The following is a 27,385-nucleotide window of genomic DNA, read 5'->3' on the forward strand; positions in this document are numbered from 1 at the left end:
GAGGCAGAAGAACTGCTTAAACCCGGGAGGCGGAGGTTGCAGTGAGCAGAGATTGCGCCACTGTACTCCAGCCTGGACGACAGAGGGAGATTCCGTCTCAAAAACAAAACCCAAATAAAACAACTGACAGTAGGCCGGGCACAGTGGCTCATGCCTGTAATCACAGCACTTTGTGAGGCCAAGGCAGGTGGATCACTTGAGGTCAGGAGTTCGAGACCAGCCTGACCAACACAGTGAAACCCGTCTCTACCAAAAAATACAAAAAGCCGAGAGTGGTGGCAGGCACCTGTAATCCCAACTACTTGGGAGGCTGAAACAGAAGAATTGCTTGAACCTGGGAGGCGGAGGTTGCAGTGAGTTGTGATTGTGCCACTGCACTCCAGCTTGGGCAACAGAGCAAGACTCGGTCTCAAAAATTCAATCAATCAATAAATAAAAGGTGGGGGTGGGGTGGGGGCAAAAGGCCAGGTGTGGTGGCTTATGCCTATCAGCCCAGCACTTTGCAAAGCCAAAGTGGGAGAGTCACTTGAGCCCAGGAGTTTGAGCCTGCAATGAGCTGTGATTGTGCCGGTGCACTCCAGCCTGGGCAACATAGTGAGACCCAGTCTTTACAAAAAAAGACGAGGGGCAGAGGACTTAAACAGACATTTCTCCAAAGATTATATACAAATGACCAATAAGCACATGAAAAGATGTTCAACATTGGCCGGGCGCGGTGGCTCACGCCTGTAATCCCAGCACTTTGGGAGGCCGAGGCAGGCGGATCATGAGGTCAGGGGATCGAGACCATCCTGGCTAACATGGTGAAACCCCATCTCTACTAAAAATACAAAAACATTAGCTGGGCGTGGTGGTGGGAGCCTGTAGTCCCAGCTACTCGGGAGGCTGAGGCAGGAGAATGGCGTGAACCCGGGAGGCGGAGCTTGCAGTGAGCCGAGATCGTACCACTGCACTCCAGCCTGGGCGAAAGAGCGAGACTCCATCTCACAAACAAACAAACAAAAAACACATGTTCAACATCACTAGTCATTAGGGAAATGCAAATCCTGAGTACAGAGATACCGCTTCAGAGGATGGCCAACACTTGGTGCTTTTTATAATAGTCATCCATTAAGATATATACACACACATAATGGAGTATTCGGCCAAAAAAGGAAACGGAATGGACACATGCTAGAACACGATGGACCTTCAAGACACTATGCTGCATGAAACAGCCAGTCACCAAAGGACAGATACTGTATGTGGTTCCACTCGTACAAGACACCTAGAGCAATTAAACCCACAGAGGCAGAAAGAATGGAGGTCGCCAGCGGCCAGGGAGGGGTGAATGGGGAATTATTGTTTAATGGGCAGTTTCAAGCGTGGAAGATGATAAAGTTCAGAGATGAATGGTGGTGACAGCTGCACAAAAACGTAAATGTACTTCATGTCACGCAATTGTATATTTAAAAATGGTTAACATGGCAGATTTTATGTTATGTATCTTTTACAATAAAACCGGAAAAAAAGTAAATCACTTTACACATTAGATACAATAAAATAGTAGCTAAGCGGCTGGGCACAGTGGCTCATGCCTGTAATCCCAGCACTTTGGAAGGCTGAGGCAGGAGGACCATGTGAGCTCAGGATATCAAGACCAGCCTGGGCAACATAGCAAGACCCCATCTTTGTTCAAAAAAAATTTTTTTTAAGTAGCTAATTTAGGAAAACAATAATGAAGACAGATGTATTATACTAGAAAGCAAAACATATCATTAAGCAGAATTAAACTAGGCATGTGTGGTACTGACACAGCTACTGATAAAGAGATATTTAAAAAATAAAAAGCCCAGGCCAGGTGCCATGGCTCATGCCTGTAATCCCAGCACTTTGGGAGGTGGAGGCAGGCGGATCACTTGAGGTCAGGAGTTCAAAACCAGCCTGGCCAACAAGGCAAATAACCCTATGTCTACGAAAAATACAAAAATCAGCCGGGCATGGTGGTGCACACCTGTAATCCCAGCTACTCAGGAGGCTGAGACAGGAGAATCGCTTGAACCCGAGAGGTGGAGGTTGCAGTGAGCCAAGATCGCGCCATTGCACTCCAGCCTGGGTGTCAGAGAGAGACTCCATCTCAAAAAAATAAATTAATTAAATAAATAAATAAATAGCCCCAAATTGCTCTGGAAAATAAGCACATGGTTAGTGAAACAGTACATATATCAATGTGGCTGTATTACTACCGAGTACTGTGGCTGTAAGTGGCAATCAAGGGCAGGGGGAGTTAAGATGCCTCCCTCATACAATACTCAAATTCAAGGTGGATTAAAAAATGGAAAAAACAAACTATAAACGACTAAGAAGAACATACGAGATAAATTCCAAAACAATTAAAACTTTCATGTGATGAAAGACATCCCAAAGTTAAAAACAAACTAGAAGTTATTTGCAAATACATAAATCGTCAGAGAATTAGTGTCCAGAATATAACTAGAACTTCCACAGATCAATCAAAAACCACAACAGGCAAAGGAAAGGCACATGCAATTTACAGAAGATGCCCAACTACAGCAAGCAGAGAACTGAACTTTTGTTAAACCACGGATGACAGATTTTTAAAGTTTACTTATTTCTACATAAACTGATCTAAATTAAGATCAGTAAGTTATTCAACTGCAGACACAAGTTAAAATTGTCTTCGTTTGCCTTTTTCTTTTTTTTTTTTGGCAACAAGATCTCACTCTTGCCCAGGCTGGAGTTCAGTGGTGTGATCATAGCTCACTGCAGCCTCCAACTCCTGGGCTGAAGCGATTCTCCTGCCCTAGCCTCCTGAAGCGCTGGATAACAGGTGTGAGCCACTGCACCCAGTCCATTTGCTATTTCTTATTCTTTTTTGACGGAGTTTCGCTCTTGTGGCCCAGGCTGGAGTGCAATGGTGCAATCTCAGGTAACTGCAACCTCCACCTCCTGGGTTCAAGTGATTCTCCTGCCTCAGCCTCCTGAGTAGCTGGGATTACAGGCATGTCCTACCATGCCCGGCTAATTTTTTGTAATTTTAGTAGAGACGGGAGTTTTACCATGTTGGCCAGGCTGGTCTCGAACTCCTGACCTCAGGTGATCCACCTGCCTTCCAAAGTGCTGGGATTACAGGTGTGAGCCACCGCACCCAGCCTTCCATTTGCTATTTGTTTCTTTTTTTAAAATTTTTTATTTTTTTTGAGACAGAGTCTCACTCTGTCACCCAGGCTGCAGTGCAGTGGCACCATCTCAGCTTATTGCAGTGTCCACCTCCCGGGCTCAAACGATGCTACTGCCTGAGCCTCCCGTGTAGCTGAGACTATAGGCGCCTGCCACCACACTCGGCTAATTTTTGTATTTTTTGTAGACGGTTTTGCCATATTGGCCAGGCTGGTCTCAAACTCTCAGGCTCCAGCGATTTGCCTGCCTTGAACTCCCAAAGTACCAAGATTACAGGTGTGAGCCCCCGCACCTGGCCTGTTTGCTATTTCCTAAGCAACTCTAATTTTATGAGGAATTTGAATATCTCAGTTTTATACACTTAAAGTGACTATACAATTTTTGCCATCTGTTGGAAACAACTCTCGACACTCTTCAGTTCTGGTTAACTCTAAAATTTCTGTTGAAACCCACTTCAGTTAAACATTCCTACTATACTCGATATTTTGCTTCTTCACAGCAAGTGGTCTTCCTAGGCAGCCAGGACTCATTTAAGGAAGTATGTCCCCATGCTTTTTATTTTATTTTGGAGGAAAAAATCCAAGTTAGTTAAAGACCTGAATGTATAATACTGGATGAAAAATAAAAATAAATAATAAACCTTAACTTGAACAGTTGAGCTCCTCATAAAACTGTCCTCCCATCACTGAACTAGACTGCTTATAGCACCAAGTAAATGGCAGTTTCCTTCTCCCAATTAAATTTGCATTCCTGGGCTGGGCACAGGGTGCAAAACATAAAGAGATAGTTAAAAAATAAAAAGCCCAAAATTGCTCTGGAAAATAAGCATATGATTTGTGAAGCAGTATGTACATCAGCGTGGCTGGATCGTCACCAAGTAGTGTGGCTATAAATGGCAATCAGGGGCAAAGTGCTGGGATCACATCTGTGATCCCAGCACTTTGCGAGGATGAGGCAGGAGTATCACTCGAGCTCAGAAGTTCAAGACCAGCCTGGGTAACATAGTGAGACCCTATCTCTACACAAAATAAAAAAATTAGCCTGGCGTAGTGGTGTGTCCCTGTGGTCCCAGCTACTCAGGAGGCTGAGGTGGGAGGATTGCTTGCGCCCAGGAGATAGAGGGTACAGTGAGCCAAAATTGCTCCTTGGCATTCCAGCCTGGGCGACTGAGTGAGACCCTGTCTCGAAAATAAAATGACATAAAATAAATTTGCACTTTCTGCCTCAATATTTATTTTGAAAATTTTCAAATCTACAGAAATTGCAAAAATAGTATGATAAACCCCCATTAAACCTGCATTTAGATTCATGAAGTTTTAAAATTGCCACATTGTCTTTCGTGTGTATTTTCTGAACCATTTGAAAGTTGCATGATCATAACCCTTCACCAAATCCTTAAGTGTCCACCTCATAAGAGATGCTGTCCTTATCTCTTGATCTTGATATACAATGATCAAGTTCAAGAAAATTAACATTGATATATTACCCATCATATCAATGATCAAAATTTCACCAACTATTCCCATGTCTTTAATAACAACCTTTGTCCTAATCCATGTTCTAATTCACGGTCGTGCACTGCATTTAGCTGTCATTCTCTTTTACTCTCCCTTTAAACTAGAATGATTCCTAAGGCTTTGCCTTCATGACATTGACATTTTTGAGGTACTAACAACTATGTTTTGTAGAATTTCAATTTGGGTTTTTGTTTTCTCACAATTAGATTCAGGTTATGCCTTACACTCATCCTATCAGGAGGACCACAATGTTTGTTTGTTCCATGGATAACGTTAACTGTGATCATTACTGTGATAACATGCTTCTCGACTGTATCCTTTACCCTTTGTACTTAATAAGCAATCTGTAAGGTGATATTTTCAGACTATATGAGTCTTCCGTTCTCCAGCAAATTTTCAAGCAGGGGTTTTGACATCCATTTGTGATTCTTGCCTGCATCAATTTTTACAATGACAGACGCAAACAGAAAGGAAATTTAGACATTCTAAGGCTGATTCTTCCCTACTATAGGATTCTTTTTTGAGAAATCCAAATGTAAAACACACCTGTCTCCATCACACTAATTCACTTTCAAATACTTCATTTTTTAAAGCTATCTCATATATGTGCTTTCTTACAACCTTCCTTCTATAAATTAAAGTAAATGAGTAGACTCACTTTATGCATTATGTGTTAACAGTTAAACACCAATTATATTTTTATAAATTATCAATGAACAATACTGAAAATTTAAAAAATTTTATTTAAAACAGTCTCAAAAGTCATAATATAATTAGGGATAAATATTAGTTTCTTAGGGCTGCCATAGAAAAGTACCACAAATTGCGTGACTTGAAAATACAGAAATTTATTTTCTCACAGTTCTGGCTAGAAGTCCAAAACAAAGGTGTCAGCAGGGCCATGACACTTTTGAAACTTGCAGGGGATCCTTCCTTGCCTCTTCCTTGCTTCTGACGGTGCTGATAGCCTTAGACATTCCTTGGCTTGTAAATACGTCACTCCAGTCCTCCAGCCTCACGTGGTGCTGTGTCTTTACATCATCTGCCTTCTGTGCGTGTCTGTCTCTGTGTCCAAATTTCCTTTTTATAAGGAAACCAGTCATAATGGATTAGGGCCCATTCTAATGACCTTATTTTAACTTCATTACTGAAAAAAACTGAAGGTGACCTACACAAACAGAGAAATATACTATTTTCATGGATACAAGGACTCTGTTGCTGTTTGGATGTCAATTCTCCCCAAACTGTTCTATTAAGTTCAATGCAACCCCAATCAAACTCCTAACAGGCTGTTAGTAGAAACTGGTAAGTTGATTTAAAAATTTAAATAGGCTGGGTGTGATGGCTCAGTCCTGTAATTCCAGCACTTTAGGAGGCTGAGACGGGAGGACTGCTTGAGGTGAGCTGTTCAAGACCAGCCTGGGCAACACAGCAAAACCCCGTCTTTACAAAGAATAAATATACGGAGGAGGGGCACGATGGCTCACACCTGTAATCCCAGCACTTTCCGAGGTCGAGGCGGGCAGATCATCTGAGGTCAAGAGTTCGAGACCAGCCTGGCCAACGTGGTGGAACTCCTGTGTCTATTAAAAATACAAAAATTAGCCACGCATGGTGGTACATGCCTGTAATCGCAGCTACTCAGGAGGCTGAGGAAGGAGAACTCCTTGAACTTGGGAGACAGAGGATGTAGTGAGCTGAGATCGCACCACTGCACTCCAGCCTGGGGGACAGAGCAAGACTATCTCAAAAAGAAAAAAAAAGATTTACTCTAAAGTCACAGTAATCAAGACAGTGTGACACTAATATTAGAATCAACAGATCAATGAAATAGAATAGACCCACATTATTTTTTAAAAAAGTCTTTTCAACAAAAGGTACGGGAATAACTGATACCCATATGGGAAAAAGTTAACCTCAACCCCCTATCTTATACAATATTCAAAATTAATTTGAAATGGATCAAAGACCTAAACATAAAAGTTAAAACTGGCCAGACACAGTGGCTCACACCTGTAATCCTTGCACTTTGGGAGGCCAAGGCGGGCGGATCACGAGGTCAGGACTTCAAGACCAGCCTGGCCACCATGGTGAAGCCCCGTCTCTACAAAAAATACAAAAATTAGCCAGGCATGGTGGTGTGTGCCTGTAGTCCCAGCTACTCAGGAGGCTGAGGGAGGAGAATCCCTTGAACCTGGGAGGTGGAGGTTGCAGTGGGCCGAGATCGCGCCACTGTACTCCAGCCTGGGCGACACAACGAAATTCAGTCTCCAAAAAAAAAGGTAAAACTATAAATCTCTTAGGAAAAAAAAACAGCAATATCTTAGCCTGAAGGTAGCTAAAGGTTTCTTACGCCATAAAAAGCAATAAACTATAAAAGGAAAAATTTATGAGACTTCATGAAAATTAAGAATTTCAGCTCGTCAAAATAATTAAGAATATCTGGCAAAGTACCAGTATTCAAAATCCATAATGTCTACAACTGAATAATATAAACAATTTAGGGGAAAAAGAATTAAACAGACACTTTACAATGGAAGACAGCAAAACTGCCAATAAGCACACGAAAAAGAACACTATCATTAGTCACCTGGAAATTGAAATTAAAACAAGATACTACTATCAATACAAACCAAATGGAATGGTTAAATTTAAAAAGACAGATAACATCAAAAGTTGGTAAGATGTACAGAAACCAGAACCTGTATGCTGTTGGTGGGATTACAAAATGATACAACCACTTTCGAAAAAGATCTGGTAGTTTCTTCTTTTTTTTTTTTTTTTTTTTGAGATGGAGTCTCACTCTGTCACCGAGGCTAGAGTGCAGTGGTGCGATCTCGGCTCACTGCAACCTCTGCCTCCTGGGTTCAAGCAATTCTCTGCCTCAGCCTCCCAAGTGGCTATTACAGGTGCCCGCCACCACGCCCAGCTAATTTTTATATTTTTAGTAGAGATGGGGTTTCAGCATCTTGGCCAGGCTGGTCTTGAACTCCTGACCTCATGATCCACCCGCCTCGGCCTCCCAAAGTGCTGGGATTATAGGCGTGAGCCACCATGCCTGGCCAGTAGTTTCTTATAAAAATACGTACCTATTCTACGCTGCATAATTCCAGCTCCTAATTATTTACCCCAAAAAAACCTGAAAACATAAGGCCACACATACACACACACAGACACAATACTTGTACAAGAATCTTCTCAGCAACTTTATTCATAATATCCAAAACTGCAAGCAACTGAGGCACTATCAGTGGAGAATGGCCAATAATATACAGCATAGTCAACGGTGGAATAATACTTAAAAAACAAATACCTACACAAGAATAAATCTTGAGGCCAGGCGCGGTGGCTCATGCCCATAATTCCAGCACTTTGGGAGGCCAAGGCGGGTGGATCACCTGAGGTCAGGAGTTCGACACAAGCCTGGGCAACATGGAGAAACCTCGTTTCTACTAAAAATACAAAAATTAGCCAGGCATGGTGGTGCGTGCCTGTAATCCCAGCTACTCAGGAGGCTGAGGCAGGAGAATCACCTGAACCCAGGAGACAGAGGTTGCAGTGGGCCGAGATCCTGTCACTGCATTCCAGACTGGGTGACAGAGCAAGACTGTCTCAGGAAAAAAAAAAAAAAAAAGAATAAATCTTGAACCTTATGCTGAATAACCCCCCAAAAGATATGCTGAAGTCCTAACTCCCAGTAACTAAGAATGTGCTCTTACTGGAAACAGGCTGTTACAGATATAATGGAGTTCATACAAAGAGTAGAGAGCCTTTAATCCAATATAACTAGCGTCCTGGCAAGAAAAGAGAGAGCCACAGAGGAGACGGCCATGTTTACAGAGACACACTGGGAAGCTCCACGTGCCAATGGAGGCAGAGACTGGAGTGACTCAGCTACAAACCAGGGGAACACCATGGATTCCAGCCACACCAGAAGCTAAGGAGAAGGGCACGGAACAGATTCTCTGCCAGAGCCTTCGATGTACATGTCCCTGCTCCCTGCTGGCACCTTGGGTTTGGAGTTCTACTCTTCAGAACTGAGGGAGAATAAATTTCTGCTAAGTTTGTGGTACTTTGTTATGGTAGCCCTAGGAAATAAAAAGAATTCCATTTATATGAAGTTCCAGAACAGAAAAAACTCATCTGTGGTGGATAAAAACTAAAACAGGCCGGACGCGGTGGCTCACGCTTGTAATCCCAGCACTTTTGGAGGCCGAGACAGGTGGACGAGGTCAAGAGATTGAGACCGTCCTAACCAACATAGTAAAACCCCTACTAACAACACAAAAACTGTATTTTTTTACAATACAAAGCCTGTAATCCCAGCTACTCAGAAGGCTGAGGCAGGAGAATGCCCACAACTAAAAAAAAAACAACCTGATTAAATGACAGGCAAAATTGTGGCTTTTTCTAGGTTCTGGGAGAAAAACAGAAACAAAAAGAATGAATGAGCAAAGGATTTGAATAGATATTTCATATTTTTCCAAAGATGATATACAAATGGCCAATAAACACGTGCAAAGATGCTCGCCATCCTTAGTCATTGGGGACATGCAAATAACAACCACAATGGGATACCACCTCATACTCATCAGGATGGCTACTATCAAAACCCAGAAAATAGCAAGTGTTGGTGAGGGTGCCGAGAAACTGGACACCCACGCACTGTTAGTGGGAATGTAAAACGGTACAGTCACTGTGGAAGACAGTATGGAGGTTTCCAAAACCAATTACACACAGAATTACCACACGATCTAGAAATTCCACTTCCAGGTATACATGCAAAAGAATAGAAAACAGGACCCTGAACAGACATTTGTAGACTCAAGTTCACACCAGCATTATTTCTAATAATAGCCAAGAGGTGGAAGCAATCCAAGTGCCCACTGACAGATGAACAGATTTCTTTTAATATAGCATATACATACACTGGAACATTGAATTCAGCCTCGAAAAGAAGGGAATCCTGTCACATGCAGTATGGATGAACCTGGAAAACATTATGCTAGGTAAAACAGGCCAGACACAAAAGGACAAAACCTACGAAAATTCCACTTATAGGAGGTACCTACAGCAGTCGGGTTCACAGAAATGGAAAGGAGAACGGTGGTTGTCAGGGGATAGTGGGAGGGAGGAATGGTGAGCTTCAAGGGTATGGAAATTCAGTTTGGGAGGATTAAAAAGTTCTGGAGATGGACGGTGGTGACGGATGCACAGCAGTGTGAATGGAGGTGTTGCCACTGAACCATACAATTACAAACGGTTAAAATTTTCCTCCCTTCTTTCTAGTCAAAAACATTTTTAAGTGGTTAAAATGGTAGTCTTGTTTTTTTTTTTTTTTTTTTTTGAGACGGAGTCTCGCTCTGTCGCCCAGGCTGGAGTGCAGTGGCGCGATCTCGGCTCACTGCAAGCTCAGTCTCCTGGGTTCACGCCATTCTCCTGCCTCAGCCTGGAATTACAGGTGCCCGCCACCACGCCCGGCTAATTTTTTGTATTTTTAGTAGAGACGGGGTTTCACCGTGTTAGCCAGGATGGTCTCGATCTCCTGACCTCGTGATCCGCCCTCCTCGGCCTCCCAAAGTGCTGGGATTACAGGCGTGAGCCACCGCGCCCGGCCCCGCAATTTTTTGAAACACAGAGTTAAGATACCAGTTCACATGTACTAGCATGGCACAGAAAATAACAAGTGTTGGTGAGGAAGTGAAGAAATTGGAAACTTCGCGCTCTGTTAATGGAAATGTAAAATGGTACAGCCACTGTAGAAAACGAATGTGGCAGCTCCTCAAAAAGCTAAACATAGAATTACCATCGGATCCAGCAATTCCACTCTTAGATATATAGAAAAAAGAACTGAAAACAGGTATTCAAACAAATACTGGCACATAAATGTTCGTATCGCCAGTATACTTGTAACAAGTATATCCGTAAAACAAATTATTATTCAGCCCGAAAAATGAAGTACTGATCCATGCCACACTGTACATGAACCTCAAAAACACGTTAAGTGAAATAAGCTAGACACACAAGATCCTATCTTGCATCAGTCACTTATATGAAATACCTAGAATGGACAGATTCAGAGACAGGAAGTGGAATAGAAGGTGCCGAGGCTAGGGGGAAAGGTGAAATGGGGAGTCAGTGCCTCACGGTTAGAGTTTATCTGGGGTGATGAAAAAGTTTTGGAAACAGTGGTGATGGTTACATTGTGAATGTAATTAATGCTATTGAATTGTACTTAAAAATGGTTAAAATGTCCGTTTGTTATATACATTTTGGACAATATTTTTAAAATAACGCAACATACCAAAAACCATTAAATTGCACACTTTTAAACATTTTATTGAATTTATGTTACGCAGACTGGCCTCAACTCCTGGGTTCAAGCGATCCTCCCACCTCCGCCTCCCAAAGCGCTCGGATTACAGCTGTGAGCCACTGCACCCGGCCACACCGCACACTTTTAGTAGGTGAATTGTATGGTCTGTATTTCAATAAAGCTGTTTTTTTTCCACTATTGTTTAAAAATGTTTAAAATGGCAATTTTGTTTTTTTTTTTTTTTTACCACAATAAATGTATGTTTAAAAGGCAGGTACACATATAACTGTGACAAAAAAAATTAAAAAAAGACCTGCACACGAGAGAACAGACACCATACCCTAAGCCCAGACAGGAACCACCGCACGGCTCACATTAGTGGAGGAAAGAGTCAAGGGTTCAGTTTGGGGCTCCTGAGTCTATCGGGTGTAGGGTTTAGTGATAAAAAAGCGATTTTAGGCTCGTCGCATGATTAGGAGAATAAAGAATTAAATAAATGGAGACGTATAGATAAGTAAATTAGACGCCGGGCGCGGTGGCTCACGCCTGTCATCCCAGCACTTTGGGAGGCCGAGGGGGGCGGATCCCTTGAGGTCAGGAGTTTGAGACCAGACTGGCCAACATGGCGAAACCCCGTCTCTACTAAAAATACAAAAATTCCCCGGGCCTGATGGTGCACGCCTGTAATCTCAGCTACTCGGGAGGCTGAGGCAGGAGAATCGCTTGAAACCGGGAGGCGGGGGTTGCAGGGAGCCGAGATCGCGCCATTGCACTCCAGCCTGGACGATGGAGGCAGACCCTGTCTCAAAAAAAAAGAAGGCTCTAGACGGGCAATTCTTTAATTTCTAACACAACAAACACCAATCGAACACAGCGCGGGCATTGTGACAATGGACAAAATCTTGCCCTTGACTTTATAATCCATCTACATTTGGGGACCCATAAACCCCCAAAACTCTGAGAACTATTTAGACAAATACTAGTCGGGTTTTTTGGTTTGTTTTTACTTTTTAAATGGAAAAGTGATGATTCACCTCTTCAAAGATTTGCGGCTTTTGGCCGACAAACACGCCAGGGTTTACTTACCCACTTCCTCTGATTCTTGCCCAGACGCTCTAAGCTTGCACTCCCTGGCATAGTGTTTTTGAATTACCTTCCACAGTTCCATGTTGACAAGAGAATTTCTGCGGGTATGGTACCGAGTCCACGAAGACACCCGGCGGCGACAGAAGGGACAGCTTAAACTCGCCTTTTCGACGGTCGATTGGAAGCACGGTCTACACAGCGTGTGGTTACACGGGAGGGTGACGGGCTCGACGAGGATTTCCATGCAGATCCCGCACTGGCACTCGGACAGCGAGGGGACGGCGTCTTTGGGTAGAGCCATTTTAATGTCTTAATAAAGCCGACTAAACAACGACACCTGCACGAAAAATAATCCTATTTTCGGCCAACCACAGAGAGAGCAAGAGCGCAGTTTTGTGGTTCAATGTTATGCCCAGAAGCGTATCAGAATTCGGAGAACAGGAGCATCCAACACGTCCTGAAGCAAAAAGGCGCTCTCAGGGTCAAGCAAACAGGAAGACCCCGGAGGGCGGCGTCTTTGTCCATTTTTAAGGCAAACGCCCGGCAAGCAAAGAAATGCAGGTTTTCGTCGGAGGAGCCTGGCTGCTCCGCAGCATGAACACCGCGGCTGCGGCTCCCGGTGCAGCGAGGGGAACGCACCAAGTCCCCTCCTCCCTCACCCGGAAAGGATGCTCCGCTCAGCGCGGGGCAGCCGGGCCCCGGGACGCGGCTCCGGGAGGAACCCCGGGCTCCGGCTGCAGCATAACTTCCGCTTTACCGCTGCTGTGGGGGCGACGCGCGACTCCAGTGTTCAGCTTTCGGGAGCCTGGTGCACTTTCCCAGAGCTCCGCGCCCCTGTCCCTCTTACGCAGCCAGAAACCCTATTCGTTGCGGCAGCGCAGCAGCCACCGGACAAGCGCTAGTAACGTCACAACCGCCCGCCAAAATCGCACTTCCCACCCAGAAAACTGCCCAAGGCCGGACGTTCCCGGGGCGGGACTTCCGGGGTCTGCGCGCCGCCCGCCCGCCCTGCCAGCCGGAGACGGTCCCGCCCGGGCGTCGCAGCTCCTCCTAGTGCAGCCTGGGTGGATCCTGACCTTTCCGAAAGCTGAGATTTCTGCGAGGCCTCAGACACCCCTGGTTTCTTGGTTTCTGGGTAGAAAAGGGAAACCTCAAAACAAATTCAACAGCCAAACAAGGCCGGGCGCGGTGGCTCACGCCTGTAATCCCAGCACTTTGGGAGGCCGAGGCGGGCGGATCACCTGAGGTCAGGAGTTCAAGACCAGCCTGGCCAACATGGCCAAACCCCGTCTCTACTAAAAATACAAAATTAGCCGGGCCTGGTGGTGCGCGCCTGTAGTCCAGGTTACTCAGGAGGCTGAGGCAGGAGAATCGCTTGAACCCGGGAGGCGGAGGTTGCACTGAGCCGAGATCGCGCCACTGCACTCCAGCCTGGGCGACAAGAGCGAGACTCTTGTCTTAAAAAAAAAAAAAAAAAGCCAAACAGTAATTTTTGTAATACTTCTCTCAGTACCCTTCTGAGTACCTTTTTCTTTCTGTTGATTTGTAACGAAGCCCCTTAGGTCCCTTTCCAAAATTCTTAAAAAAGTATCTCCAAGAAATATTGTGGTCAGAGAATCCACAAACCTGGGACAATTTAACACACACTTACACTTCCTTCTGTATGGCCCAGCCACTTAAAAGTCTGCAGCCCAGAGTAGGTTGTTTTAGAATTTCCTTCTCTTCTAAAAGGGCCTGAGGCCCTTTGGCTTGGGCAACAAACATCAAGGCTGTCTCAGTCCTAGAGCTTAGATGTTATTCATGGACATCATTTAGATAATATATAGTTTAAGTTTCAACCATCAAAATTCTACAAAGGAGATTAACAAGAATAACATTTCACATTTTATGCATGTTGAAGTAAGTTTTTATGCCTTGGCATTAACCTTTTGAATTGACAACTGATCCTACAGAATAAGTCCTAAGAAAAAAGCAGAATTTGGCCATGAAAATGATGGGAAATACACAAGGAATGTGATCCCTAGTACTTAAGAGCCTGGCCTGAGGTTTATTTATTTATTTTGGTTTTTTGAGACGGAGTCTCCATCTTGTTGCCCAGGCTGGAGCAGTGGCGCGATCTCAGCTCACTGCAAGCTCCGCCTCCCGGGTTGAGGCCATTCTCCTGCCTCAGCCTCCCAAGTAGCTGGGACTACAGGCGCCCGCCACCACGCCCGGCTAATTTTTTGTATTTTTAGTAGAGACGGGGTTTCACCGTGGTCTCGATCTCCTGACCTCGTGATCCGCCCGCCTCGGCCTCCCAAAGTGCTGAGATTGCAGGCGTGAGCCACCGTGCCCAGTCGGCCTGAGGTTTTTATGTTTTGTTTTAGAGTTGGGGTGCTGGGCCCTAAAGTTTTTTCTCTTTTGTTTTCGAATTGGGGTTTCACATCGTTTGAACCCAGGGGGCGGAGGTTGCAGTGCGCCAAGATTGCCCCGCTGCACTCCAGCCTGGGGGACAGAATGAGACGCGTCTCAAAAAAAAAAAAAAAAGGTGAGACTTGTTTTTTTTTAAAAAAAAAAAAAGCCAGCCACGGTGGCTCACGCCTGTACTCCCAGTACTTTGGGAGGCTGAGGCAGGCGGATCCCTTGAGACCGGGAGTTCAAGACCAGCCTGGCCAACATGGTGAAACCCCTGTCCTTACTAAAAATACAAAAATTAGCTGGGCATCTTGGCAAGCGCCTGCAATTCCAGCTACTCAGGAGGCTGAGACAGGAGAATCGCCAAACCTGGGAGGCAGAGGCTGCAGTGAGCCAAGATTGTGCCACTGCACTCCAGCCTGGGGGACTGAGCAAAATTCCACCTCAAAAAATACAAATAAATAAATAAATAAATAAAATAATTGGCATCTCACTATTTTGTCCAGGCTGGACTACAACTCCAGGGTTCCAGGGATTCTTTCGCCTCAGCCTCTGGAGTAGCTGGGTCTAGAGCCTGCAACGCCATATCCAGCTCCAGACCTGCGTTTTTTGAGGGAATATTCAATCAGTGTGAAGGAAGAGAAAAGAAAATCACTGTGCGTGAAAGCAGCCTTTAAGTTCTTTTGAGGCTGCTGAGAGCCTTCAGTCTGGGTAGGGGAGTGGTTTCCAGATTGAGAAAAACAAGGAGACATGGGTCCTTGGTAGAAATCTTTGGGAACTTTTATTTCAATGTGGGTTCAGAAGCCTGTTATTGTCTGTGATAGCTCACACCTGTAATCCCAGCACTTTGGAAGGCCAAGGCGGGAAGATCACTGGAGCCCAGGAGTTCAGGTCCAGCCTGGGCAACATAGTGAGACCCTGTCTCTACAAAAAATAAAAAAATTAACTGGGTGTGCTGGCTTACACTTGTACTCTCAGCTACTCTGGTGACTGAGGTGGGAGGATCACTTGAGCCCAGGAGGTCAAGGCTGCAGTGAGCGGTGATCGTACCACTGCACCCCAGCCTGGGTGACAGAGCAAGACCCTGTCTCAAAAAAAAGAAAAAAAAAAGAAACCTGGGACTGTCATCCGGTGTCTACAGTATCAGTCCCTCAGCTTGGAATTTCAGGCTTGTTTTTTGTTCATTTGTTTGTTTTTTTGAGATGGCTCCTCATTCTGTCGCCCAGTTTGGAGTGCAGTGATGTAATCTCAGCTCACTGCAACCTCCACCTCCTGAGTTCAAGCGATTCTCATGCCTCGGCCTCCCGAGTAGCTGCAGTTACAGGCGCATGCCTTGTAATACCATGTGCGTTGTAATACCACGCCTGGCAAATTTTTGTATTCTTAGTAGAGATGGGGTTTCACTTTGTTGGCCATGCTGGTCTCGAACTCCTGACCTCAGGTGATCCACCTGCCTTGGCCTTCCAAAGTGCTGGGATTACAGGCGTGAGCCACTGCACCCAGCCTTCAGGCTTCCTAATATGTCCACAACCTGCTTTTCCCATGGAATCTCCCATTATTCTTTTAAACATGCAACTATGATTTATTCTCTGTCATCCAAACGTTTTGCTTTCATGACATTGCTTTCTCAGTTCATCCTAAATGGGTTGCTTTGTGGCTGTGCCTACTTCAAACATCAATTTAATGCAGTTCGGCCAGGCACGGTGGCTCATGCCTATAATCCCAGCACTTTGGGAGGCCAAGGCGGGCGGATCACAAGGTCAGGAGTTCGAGACCATCCTGACCAACATGTTGAAATTCCATCTCTACTAAAAATACAAAAATTAGCTGGGCGTGGTGGCAGGTGCCTGTAATCCCAGCTACTCGGGAGGCTGAGGCAGGAGAATTGCTTGAACCCGGGAGGCAGAGGTTGCAGTGAGCCCAGATCGCACCACTGCACTCCAGCCTGGGTTGGCAGAGCAAGACTCCGTCTCAAAAAAAAAAAAAATTAATTCCATTCTTCCAGAGTGCGCTTTTATGTGCAATTTAATGCACTCCCCACCACCAGTAATGCCCCTTTTCTAAATTCACCCAATCATATATTGCCCAGTGATACTGATTTTTATTGCAGTTTTACTATTGAACTCCTGTATTTTGATTTCTATCTTCAGGTGCTTATGTCTTGTGTAATGGATATATTTCACGTGCTTCCTCAGATTTCCGTCGCCTTCTTTGCTTTCTGTACCCATAATCACTTGCTCCGCTTGGGGCTCACCAGTCGCATTTCTGGAATCTCTGGCTTCTCCTGCCACTTCTGAACAATGCAGGAGCTGACTCCTCAGAGGCTGCTAGGGCCTGGGTAATGCATGCTGGGAGTATGGGGGGGTCACTCCCCATGGAATAACTTTTGCCACTTGAAACCAGTGGACTGAGTGAGCACAATAAATTCCCTTTTCTTCTTCCTTCCAAGGATGGTTTCTCCAGTGTGTCTGGAGACAGGCAAGACTGAGTGAGTGTACCTGCTGAAAAAGCTGCTGTGTCTCTTGTGGCTCATTTTCAAGGAGGGGACAACAAGGTAACACATCACCACGTATTACTTCACATCCTTCTCTAACTTCCAGCTTTCTTCACTCTGGCTGTCATGAATTTGTACCTCCCAAGTAAAGCATCGGCACTTAATCTTTACCTCGAGGGCAGGAGCCACATTTTTAATGTTTCTGTTATCCACAGCACCTAGTACATGGCATTTGGTATTCGATAAATATTATAAATAAATGGTCAAGATATAATAATCCTCTTTCTGGTATAAATAACTATGGTACTTCATTAGAGAACAAATACACATTAAGATACAATTTATAGGATCTCATGATGTATATTTTAGGTGTTTTGTTTTCATTTATGAAAATAGAGATGAGGTCTCACTATTGTTACAGCTCTTTTACTCACAAATTTGATGAGTTCTGAGTTGTTGTGCCATGACTGAGAAGAATGAGGTACATGGACACTGGAGAGTGAGTAAGGCAGAGTAGAATTTATTGAGTGACAGAAAGGCGCTTGACAGTGAGAGGGGACCCAAAGGTGAGTTGCTGGCCACGAGCCTGAGTCTGTGAGTTTTTGTGGGCTAGAAATGGGCAAGTGCATGCTGATTGGTCTGTGGCTATGCTTGACAAAGCACCATTCAGAAAAAGGCACGATAGTGTAGAGGACCAATCGCGGAAGGGTAGGTATGTATAAAATAGGTGAAGGGTAAGGACCAATCAGGAGAGACGGTGCCAGACGAGAATGAGAGCTCTCAGTCTGGCTCATGGATTTATCTGGAACTCATAGCTTGGTTTTCAGGCTTTAGACTGTCCTTGGCTTGAAGGTTGAGTTTTACCAGGGACCCCTCCCTGTCTGCCTAGGAATTTACCTGCCTCCTGTTGCTATCACTATGTTGCCCAGGCTGGTCTCAAACCCCTGAGCTCAAGTGATCCTCCTACCTTGGCCTCCTAATGTGCTTGGATTATAGGCATGAGCCACCATGTCCAGCCTTGTTTATTTTTTAAATAGGTAATACATTCACATGGTTCAAAATTGAAAATGTAAAAAATGGATTAACGGTGAAAAGACTTCCTCTTATCTTTGACCCCTAGCCTCTTAGCTTTCTTTCCTGACAACTAATGTTATCACTTTCTTGTGTATCTCTGCAGAAGAAGTTTATGGATATATAAACTAATATGTGTTATATATATATTCATATATACATATTTGATTTTCACCTTTTTTCCACTTAGCAATATATATTGGAAATAAACATTTGAAAACAACAATACATTTGGTGATCACTTCATATCATTACACAAAGAGCTTCTTCATTCTTTTATATGGCTACAAAGAAAGTATCTATTGCGTCAATTTGTCATAGTTTATTTAACATCCTCTCACTCTTTGCTATAAAAATAAGACTATAATACATTGTGCATACTTTTTGTCGTTTCCAAGATAAATTACTGGAGGTGGAATCACTGGGTCATAGGGTAACAGGTTAGTTATTGACAGATGGTATCAACTCTTTGAGGGATGACTTTTGCTTTTCAGGGGTCCTAATTGCTTTCCCCTTCTCAATTACTTGCACAGCCCTCAGCAAACTGTCCTGCAGAGCCTGGTTCTTTACCATGTTAGTAATCAGGAACGTGACGTCCCTGATGTACATCTGCCTCACTTTAGCAGTATAGTGTTCCGCCTTGTTACCATGTGCAATAAAGAAGGTACAAAGTGCTGTGATGTCTCCTTCTTGCAGCCCACACTCCTCCAGAATGGACTCCCATACAACTCTAATGCGCTTGTTCTTAACTTTTCGTCTGAGTACAGAGGCTAAGGTTGGAAGACCTCTCGCCAGGTCCGGCAGCTTCTCAAGCACACGAGTATGCAAGCGGATAAGTACTTCAATGACGTAGCTGTATAAAATATTCAATTCCATTGAAGTGAGCCTACAAAAAATATGGAGAGCTTCTTAAGCAGTCAAAAATATTTTATGTAGGCCGGGCGCGGTGGCTCACGCCTGTAATCCCAGCACTTTGGGAGGCCGAGGCGGGCGGATCACAAGGTCAGGAGATCGAGACCATCCTGGCTAACACGGTGAGACCCCGTCTCTACTAAAAATACAAAAAATTAGCCGGGCGAGGTGGCAGGCGCCTGTAGTCCCAGCTACGCGGGAGGCTGAGGCAGGAGAATGGCGTGAACCCCGGGGGGCGGAGCCTGCAGTGAGCCGAGATCGCGCCACTGCACTCCAGCCTGGTGACAGAGCGAGACTCCGTCTCAAAAAAAAAAAAAAAAAAAAAAAATATTTTATGTAGAAACAGAAAATGAATTCTTTTAGGATAACTCAATATGAACCCACTAGAAGAACCAGCTGTTGTAATTTAGAAAATATTTACTTTAGAATTTAAATTCAAATTCAAGTAACTTACCTTTTATTTCTTTTTTTAAGAGATGGGGGTCTCACTTTGTTGCCCAGGCTGTTCTCGAACTCCTGAGTTCAAGTGATCCTGTTGCCTCGGCTTCCCAGAGTGCTGGGATTAAAGGCGTGAGCCATCATGCCCAGCCAGTACTTACTTTAGAATTAATGCAGATAGGCTGGGCGTGGTGGCTCACGCCTGTAATCCCAGCACTGTGGGAGGCCGAGGTGGGTGGATCACCTGAGGTCAGGAGTTTGAGACCAGCCTGGCCAACATAGTGAAACCCCATCTCTACTAAAAATACAAAAATTAGCCGGGCGTCTGTAATCCCAGCTACTCGGGAGGCTGAGGCAGGAGAATGGCGTGAACCCAGGAGGTGGAGCTTGCAGGGAGCCAAGATTGCCCCACTGCACTCCAGCCTGGGCGACAGAGCGAGACTCCATCTCAAAAAAAAAAAAAAAAAAAGAAAAAGAAAAAGAAAAAAATTAATACAAATAAGGCTTTGGCAAGCAAGATTCTGTGATGAGATGTGTACCATAGTGCCTGGCATATAAAGAGATGCTCAAATTAATCTTTTTTTTTTTTTTCTTTGAGACGGAGTCTTGCTTTGTTGCCCAGGCTGGAGTGCAGTGGTGCGATCTCGGCTCACTGCAAGCTCCACCTCCCGGGTTCATGCCATCCTCCTGCCTCAGCCTCCCGAGTAGCTGGGACTACAGGCACCCACCACCATGCCTGCTAATTTTTTTTTTTTTTGTATTTTCAGTAGAGACGTGGTTTCACTGTGTTAGCCAGGGTGGTCTCGATCTCCTGACCTCGTGATCCACCCGCCTCAGCCTCCCAAAGTGCTGAGATTACAGGTGTGAGCCACTGCGCCCGGCCAAATTAATCCTTTTTTAAAAAAATAAGTGAACCTAAGAAAATGTAATTGCTGGCCAGGCGCGGTGGCTCACGCTTGTAATCCCAGCACTTTGGGAGGCCGAGGCGGGCAGATCACGAGGTCAGGAGATCGAGACCACGGTGAAACCCCGTCTCTACTAAAAAATACAAAAAATTAGTCAGGCATGGTGGCGGGTGCCTGTAGTCCCAGCTACTTGGAGAGGCTGAGGCAGGAGAATGGCGTGAACCCGGGAGGCGGAGCTTGCAGTGAGCCGAGATTGTGCCACTGCACTCCAGCCTGGGTGACAGAGCGAGACTCCGTCTCAAAAAAAAAAAAAAAGAAAATGTAATTGCTTTACAATCCATTGTGGGAAACATACTAAGAAATTCAATTTTGCAATGACCACTGGAAGCTCTCACAAAGCCACAGAATCCCACTGATTTCTCAATTGATACTCACTTGAGTGCCCGAACTGCCGTCCACGTCTCATCTTGGGCTGCTTGGTTTGCCAAAGTCTTACTATGATGTTCGAATTTCTGCATCAGGTTATCCTTGGTGAAGTCTAGTTCTTTGAACTGTGTTTCTAACGCTTGGAGTTTGTGGTCTACTCTATAGGATAACAGAATCAAGGGTTAGTTTAGGTTACAGGACAAAACTAAGGTTTTGATTTAAGCTGAGGCTCTAATACATTATTTACAACCATTACCAAATTTGGATAACTTTTTTTTTTTTTACTTTTTCTTTAAATTATGAAGGGGAAATGGGTAGCTATTTGAATTTGAAAGTTTCAACAAATGGTTCCATTTGCCGTTCCCTCTAGCCATCATCCTTGTCCTTTCATTCCACATATTGCAGACTTTTGAATTGTCTAATTATTTGAATTGCCTGTCATGTCTTGTTTTTTGTATTATACCTTACACTTTATTTATGTATTTGTTTATTTTCTAATACAGTCTCACTCTGTCACCCAAACTGGAGTGCAGTGGCACAATCACTACCTCCCAGGCTCAAGTGATCTTCCCACCTCAGCCTCCTGAGTAGCTAGGACTACAGTTGTGTGCCACCATACCTGGCTAATTTTTAAAAACTAATTTTTGTAGAGACCAGGTATTGCTATGTTTGGCTGGTCTTGAACACCTGGGCTCCAGTGATCCACCTGTCTTAGCCTCCCAAAGTACTGGAATTACAGGCATGAGCCACCATGCCCGGGCTATACCTTTAAAGAATATTTTATGTAAGCATTACTTTGGTGTTCACAGCAACCATAAAAAGTAAAGCAGTCATTTTTACTATTTTACTATTAAAGAAATTGAGTCTCAAGAGGATTGAGACCTAATGTCATAAAGTTAGCTAGTGCTGAGACCAGGATATAATAAGGTGACTTTTTGTACCCTATTCTGATTGTCCAACTCGTATCCGTTCTTCCAGAATCAGCTCAAATCCACTGCCTTTCTAAATCCCCATCTACCTGGTGATCTCCTTGCCCTCCTGCTTCTCGCTTACAAGCACTGCCTTTGTGAACCCATCTCCCCACCTCCTGCTTTACTATTAGGGTTAGCATTTCATGAACTAAACTACGTTCTTGGAGGGAAGGAATCAGAGACTATTTCTTAGATAGCGTAATGCCTGTCCTCCAATACCCAGCAAAGGTCTTACATAGTAATAAAAGTTTTCCTGTATGATTGACATCTTTGATGTGAATGAAATGCTGAGTTCTGTAACCCAAAATGGGGATTTGAGTAGCTCTGAACAGCCATGATCACCAGAGGCTGCTGTGGCAACAGCATTATGTCTAATTAATGACAAAGACTGGAGCGACACAATTCACTTGCCTGAGCCACCTAGATTGTCTTTATGAGGGAAAATTGCCTGAGCACCTAGATTGTCATTATGAGGGAAACTTGCCTGAGCCACCTAGATTGTCGTTATGAGGGAAACTTGCCTGAGCACCTAGATTGTCTTTATGAGGGAAACTTGCGTGAGCACCTAGATTGTCGTTCTGAGGGAAACTTGCCTGAGCCAAGTAGATTGTCATTATGAGGGAAACTTGTCTGAGCCACCTAGATTGTCGTTATGAGGGAAACTTGCCTGAGCCACCTAGATTGTCTTTATGAGGGAAACTTGCCTGAGCACCTAGATTGTCTTTATGAGGGAAACTTGCCTGAGCACCTAGATTGTCTTTATGAGGGAAACTTGCCTGAGCATCTAGATTGTCGTTCTGAGGGAAACTCGCCTGAGCCAAGTAGATTGTTATTATGAGAGAAATTTGCCTGAACCACCTAGATTGTTGTTATGAGGGAAACTTGTCAGAGCCAAGCAGATTCTCGTTATGAGGGAAACTTGCCTGAGCACCTAGATTGTCTTTATGAGGGAAACTTGCCTGAGCACCTAGATTGTCATTATGAGGGAAACTTGTCTGAGCCACCTAGATTGTTGTTATGAGGGAAACTTGCTGAGCACCTAGATTGTCTTTATGAGGGAAACTTGCTGAGCACCTAGATTGTCGTTATGAGGGAAACTTGCCTGAGCACTAGATTGTCGTTTGAGGGAAACTTGCCTGAGCATCTAGATTGTCTTTATGAGGGAAACCTGCCTGAGCCAAGTAGATTGTCGTTCTGAGGGAAACTTGCCTGAGCACCTAGATTGTCGTTATGAAGGAAAGTTGCCTGAGCACCTAGATTGTCGTTATGAGGGAAACTTGCCTGAGCATCTAGATTGTCGTTCTGAGGGAAACTTGCCTGAGCCAAGTAGATTGTCGTTATGAGGGAAACTTGCCTGAGCACCTAGATTGTCTTTATGAGGGAAACTTGACTGAGCCAGGTAGATTGTTATTATGAGAGAAATTTGCCTGAGCCACCTAGATTGTTGTTATGAGGGAAACTTGTCTGAGCCAAGCAGATTCTCGTTATGAGGGAAACTTGCCTGAGCACCTAGATTGTCTTTATGAGGGAAACTTGCGTGAGCACCTAGATTGTCGTTCTGAGGGAAACTTGCTGAGCCAAGTAGATTGTCATTATGAGGGAAACTTGTCTGAGCCACCTAGATTGTTGTTATGAGGGAAACTTGCCTGAGCCACCTAGATTGTTGTTATGAGGGAAACTTGTCTGAGCCAAGTAGATTGTCATTATGAGGGAAACTTGTCTGAGCCACCTAGATTGTTTTATGAGGGAAACTTGCCTGAGCACCTAGATTGTCGTTCTGAGGGAAACTTGCTGAGCCGAGTAGATTATTGTTTGAGGGAAACTTGCCTGAGCACCTAGATTGTCTTTATGAGGGAAACTTGCCTGAGCATCTAGATTGTCGTTCTGAGGGAAACTTGACTGAGCCGAGTAGATTATTGTTATGAGGGAAACTTGCCTGAGCACCTAGATTGTCTTTATGAGGGAAACCTGCCTGAGCACCTAGATTGTCGTTCTGAGGGAAACTTGCCTGAGCCAAGTAGATTATTGTTATGAGGGAAACTTGCCTGAGCCAAGTAGATTCTTGTTATGAGGGAAACTTGCCTGAGCCACCTAGATTGTTATGAGGGAAACTTGCCTGAGCCACCTAGATTGTCGTTATGAGGGAAACTTGCATGAGCACCTAGATTGTCGTTATGAGGGAAACTTGCTTGAGCACCTAGATTGTCGTTATGATGGACACTTGCCTGAGCCACCTAGATTGTTATGAGGGAAACTTGCCTGAGCCACCTAGATTGTTATGAGGGAAACTTGCCTGAGCCACCTAGATTGTCATTCTGAGGGAAACTTGCCTGAGCCACCTAGATTGTCATTCTGAGGGAAACTTGCCTGAGCCAAGTAGATTGTCGTTATGAGGGAAACTTGCCTGAGCCAAGTAGATTGTTTTTATGAGGGAAGAGATGCGTTAGCATACATGCTACTTCTCTGAGCTTCCATGTCCCCAGTGGCCTGAATACCTTTGTGATTGCCCAGCATTCTGTGCTTGCCTGTGTTTGATCATCTTTTATTCTTGGTCCTGAATTTCTCCAAGGCTAATTCACCTTCAGGTACTACGTCTCTCCTAAGCTTTAAACCTGTATTTCCTTTCTTTTTTTGTTGAGGTGGAGTCTTGCACTGTTGCCAGGCTGGAGTGCAGTGGCACAATCCTGGCTCACTGCAACCTCTGTCTCCCAGGTTCAAGCGATTATCCTGCCTCAGTTTCACGAGTAGCTGGGATTACAGGCGCCACCACATCCGGCTAATTTTTGTATTTTTAGTAGAGATGGCCATATTGGCCATGCTGGTCTCAAACTCCTGACCTCAGGTGATCTGCCCGTCTCAGCCTCCCAAAGTTCTGGGATTACAGGCATGAGCCACTGCACCTGGCCTAGACATGTATTTTCAATATGTTTTGTGCATCTCCACAAAGATGGAGATGTCAAACTCAACTCTCCTAAGCTTAACTTACTAATGCCTCCCCCATCTTCAGAAATTACTATGAAGAAATGTTGTCACTGCTTTACACATAGATAAGACTCAATATAAAATGTTCATTTTGTAGGAATAGAAGCCTGCGTCACTTAATATGCCTGCACTTTCTGTCTACAAGTCAAAGCCATGTGATTTGAGCTGGGTGCAGTGGCTCACACCTTTAATCCCAGCGTTTTGGGAGGCCAAGGTGGGTGGATCACTTAAGTCCAGGAGTTTGAGACCAGCTTCGGCAACACAGTGAGACCTCATCTCTACAAAAAATAAAAAATTAGCCTAGTGTGGTGGTGTGTGCACTTGTGGTCCCAGCTACTGGGGAGGCTGAGGTATGAGAATTGCTTGAGCCCAGGAGGTCAAAGCTGCAGTGAGCTGTGATCATGCCACTGAACTCAGCTTGGGCAACACAGCGAGACCCTGTGTCAAAAAAAAAAGATTGGCCGGGCGCAGTGGCTCACGCTTATAATCCCAGCCATTTGGGAAGCCAAGGTAGGTGGATCATGAGGTCAAGAGACTGAGACCATCCTGGCCAACATGGTAAAACCCCTTCTCTACTAAAAATACAAAAATTAGCCGGGTGTGGTGATGCACACCTGTAGTCCCAGTTACTCAGGAGGCTGAGGCAGGAGAATCGCTTGTACCTGGGAGGCAGAGGTTGCAGTGAGCTGAGATCACACCACTGCACTCCAGCCTGGTGACAGAGTGAAACTCTGTCTCAAAAAAAAAAAAAAGTCATTTGGCATACTATTCGTATTAACTTTTAGACCTTTAAGACTATATTGCTTATAGGTCATCTGTAGTTTGAAACTTAGAGAAGAATTCTAGCTTGTCAATCAGTATAAAAATTTACAGTTGCAGTAGTTCTTTGGAATCCTCTCACCAAGGACAGTCCCAAATAAATCTTAACCAACATGCAAATCTGAGCGCAGGCTGTTTTGTTTTGTTTTGTTTTAGTACAGTTCCCTAGTTTCGTTAATGACCTCACCATCCAATCAATTGCTTGAAGTAGAAATCTCAGAATAATTCTCAACTTTTTTCTTCCCCCGATTTATGTCTCTCTAACCCATTCCTGCCTCTCCATCTCCACTAAATGAGTTTCTCATCATCTTTCACTAGGACCCAAGATTACCATAGCCTCACTGGACCCCCGTTTTCCATTTCCCATCCACCCTCCAGACACATTGTTCTAAAACACAACTCCGGTTCTGTAACTCAACTGATTACAAATGGTTTGTGTCATCCTGGCTTGCCCAGTGATATACTCAGAGGCAAATTGGATCTCCTCGGCAGGAAAGTCAAGGGCCTTCACCCTTTGCTCCTGTCTTCCACCAGTCCCCTCACCCATCCTAGTTACCAATTACATGAGACATCTAGTTGCTGCTTGAATACATTATGTGGTTCCAAGCTTACATATGGCTTATACGCATTGCTTCCTCAGCCTAGAATGCCTTCCCGTATTTTTCTCCCTCATAAGCTCCTACTTGCACTTTAAGATCCAGCTTAAATGACCCTATATGAAGAGTCCTTTTTCTAGTGTCAAAGGCAAAATTGGTTGATCCTCCCTTCATGTTTGCATAGACCTTTAGGAACATCACCATTGTAAATTCAGTCACATTAAATTGTAAATGTTTTTCAAACTTTTCTCTTTCCTATAGGCTGTGAGCTCCTTGAGGGCAGAAACCACATTTTACTTATTTTTATAAATCTAGGATTTAGCATATGCATACATTCAATGGAGTTACAGCACCTGGGAGCAGACTTTTCTTTATTGTTAATTTACATGGGTTTGGGCCTGGAAGACTTCAACCACTGTAATAGAGACGGAATTCTTTTTTTGGACGGAGTCTTGCTCTGTTGCCAGGCTGGAGTACAGTGGCACGATCTCGGCTCACTGCAACCTCCACCTCCCGGGTTCAAGTGATTCTCCTGCCTCAGCCTCCCAAGTAGCTGGGACTACAGGTGCCCGCCACCATGCCTGGCTTTTTTTTTAGTAGAGGCAGGGTTTCACCATGTTGACCAGTATGGTCTCAATCTCTTGACCTTGTGATCCGCCCACCTCGGCCTCCCAGTGTGCTGGGATTATAGGCGTGAGCCACCGTGTTGGCCATAGATACAGAATTCTAATGAGCGTGTCTGCAGTTCTTTGTTTATTTCTATTCTTCATTCTTCTCTTACCCATCTTCCCAGAATAGCAGACCCATGCTTGCTCCCTCCCTATAGCCCTCAGCAACCTTTTCATTGCCCCCTTCAAGGATATCATGGTTGTGGTTTCATTGTTCATCTTCTTAAGGCAAAAAGAAAGAAAACAAAAACAAACCAAAACAAAAAAAGCAATAAATGTTTGAATCCAGAATTTTCTGCTGTCTTCCTCTCAGCACCAGGCAGCAGTAGCATGAGCACTCAGTCTACATTCTGCCTGAAAGGTCACTCAGTACAAGAAGCTTTTAATAGCTTGCACATCCAAATATAGTTTCAAAGAACTGATCCTGTGGCCACAGGTGTCCTGGAATGCACTATAACATTTGCCTTCATAGTACATCAACATACAGCAACTACCATGTATAGTTAATGACTCTGTGTACATGATGATAAATGTATATACAGATACATTAATGTAACATATAGGATTAAGTTTGATGGAAATGTTACTGTCATATTTTAACAGCTTCATT

The 27,385-nt window shown here is 44.4% G+C and overlaps 2 protein-coding genes across 3 annotated transcripts in view; both read right to left on the reverse strand.

Annotated features, from left to right (window-relative positions):
- Window positions 1-12,939, reverse strand: part of RNF168 (ring finger protein 168) — a 32,589-nt gene extending 19,650 nt beyond the window's left edge. Inside the window, exon 1 of the mRNA XM_003280109.4 lies at window positions 12,100-12,939. Coding sequence (XP_003280157.1) covers window positions 12,100-12,400 — 301 coding nt within the window. The 5' untranslated portion in view covers window positions 12,401-12,939. The remainder of the gene's footprint in view (window positions 1-12,099) is intronic.
- A 4,546-nt stretch (window positions 12,940-17,485) lies between these two features.
- On the reverse strand, window positions 17,486-27,151 carry SMCO1 (single-pass membrane protein with coiled-coil domains 1). Of its 2 annotated transcripts, none has more exons than XM_003280110.2 (3): window positions 26,945-27,151; window positions 20,749-20,898; window positions 17,486-18,944 (listed from the first exon to the last, which is right to left on the reverse strand). In XM_003280110.2, the coding sequence occupies exons 1-3, from the start codon at window positions 26,992-26,994 to the stop codon at window positions 18,500-18,502; spliced, it is 645 nt and encodes a 214-aa protein (XP_003280158.2). In that variant the 5' UTR covers window positions 26,995-27,151; the 3' UTR covers window positions 17,486-18,499. The 2 variants fall into 2 exon arrangements, with proteins under 2 accessions (XP_003280158.2, XP_004089764.2); XM_004089716.3 differs by having other exon boundaries at window positions 17,491-18,944; window positions 26,889-27,131.
- Between the last annotated feature and the right edge of the window lie 234 nt (window positions 27,152-27,385).

The sequence above is a fragment of the Nomascus leucogenys genome, chromosome 11, assembly GCF_006542625.1.
Source record: "Nomascus leucogenys isolate Asia chromosome 11, Asia_NLE_v1, whole genome shotgun sequence".
Taxonomy (NCBI): Eukaryota; Metazoa; Chordata; class Mammalia; order Primates; family Hylobatidae; genus Nomascus; species Nomascus leucogenys.

Coding starts and splice junctions, on each gene's coding strand:
- SMCO1 (XM_003280110.2), bottom strand. CDS start 26,994: ATGAACAATGAAACCACAACCATGATATCCTTGAAGGGGGCAATGAAA. Junction 20,899..26,944: donor TTGAAGGGGGCAATGAAAAG/GTTGCTGAGGGC, acceptor GTTATCCTATAG/AGTAGACCACAAACTCCAAG. Junction 18,945..20,748: donor ACGGCAGTTCGGGCACTCAA/GTGAGTATCAAT, acceptor TATTTTTTGTAG/GCTCACTTCAATGGAATTGA.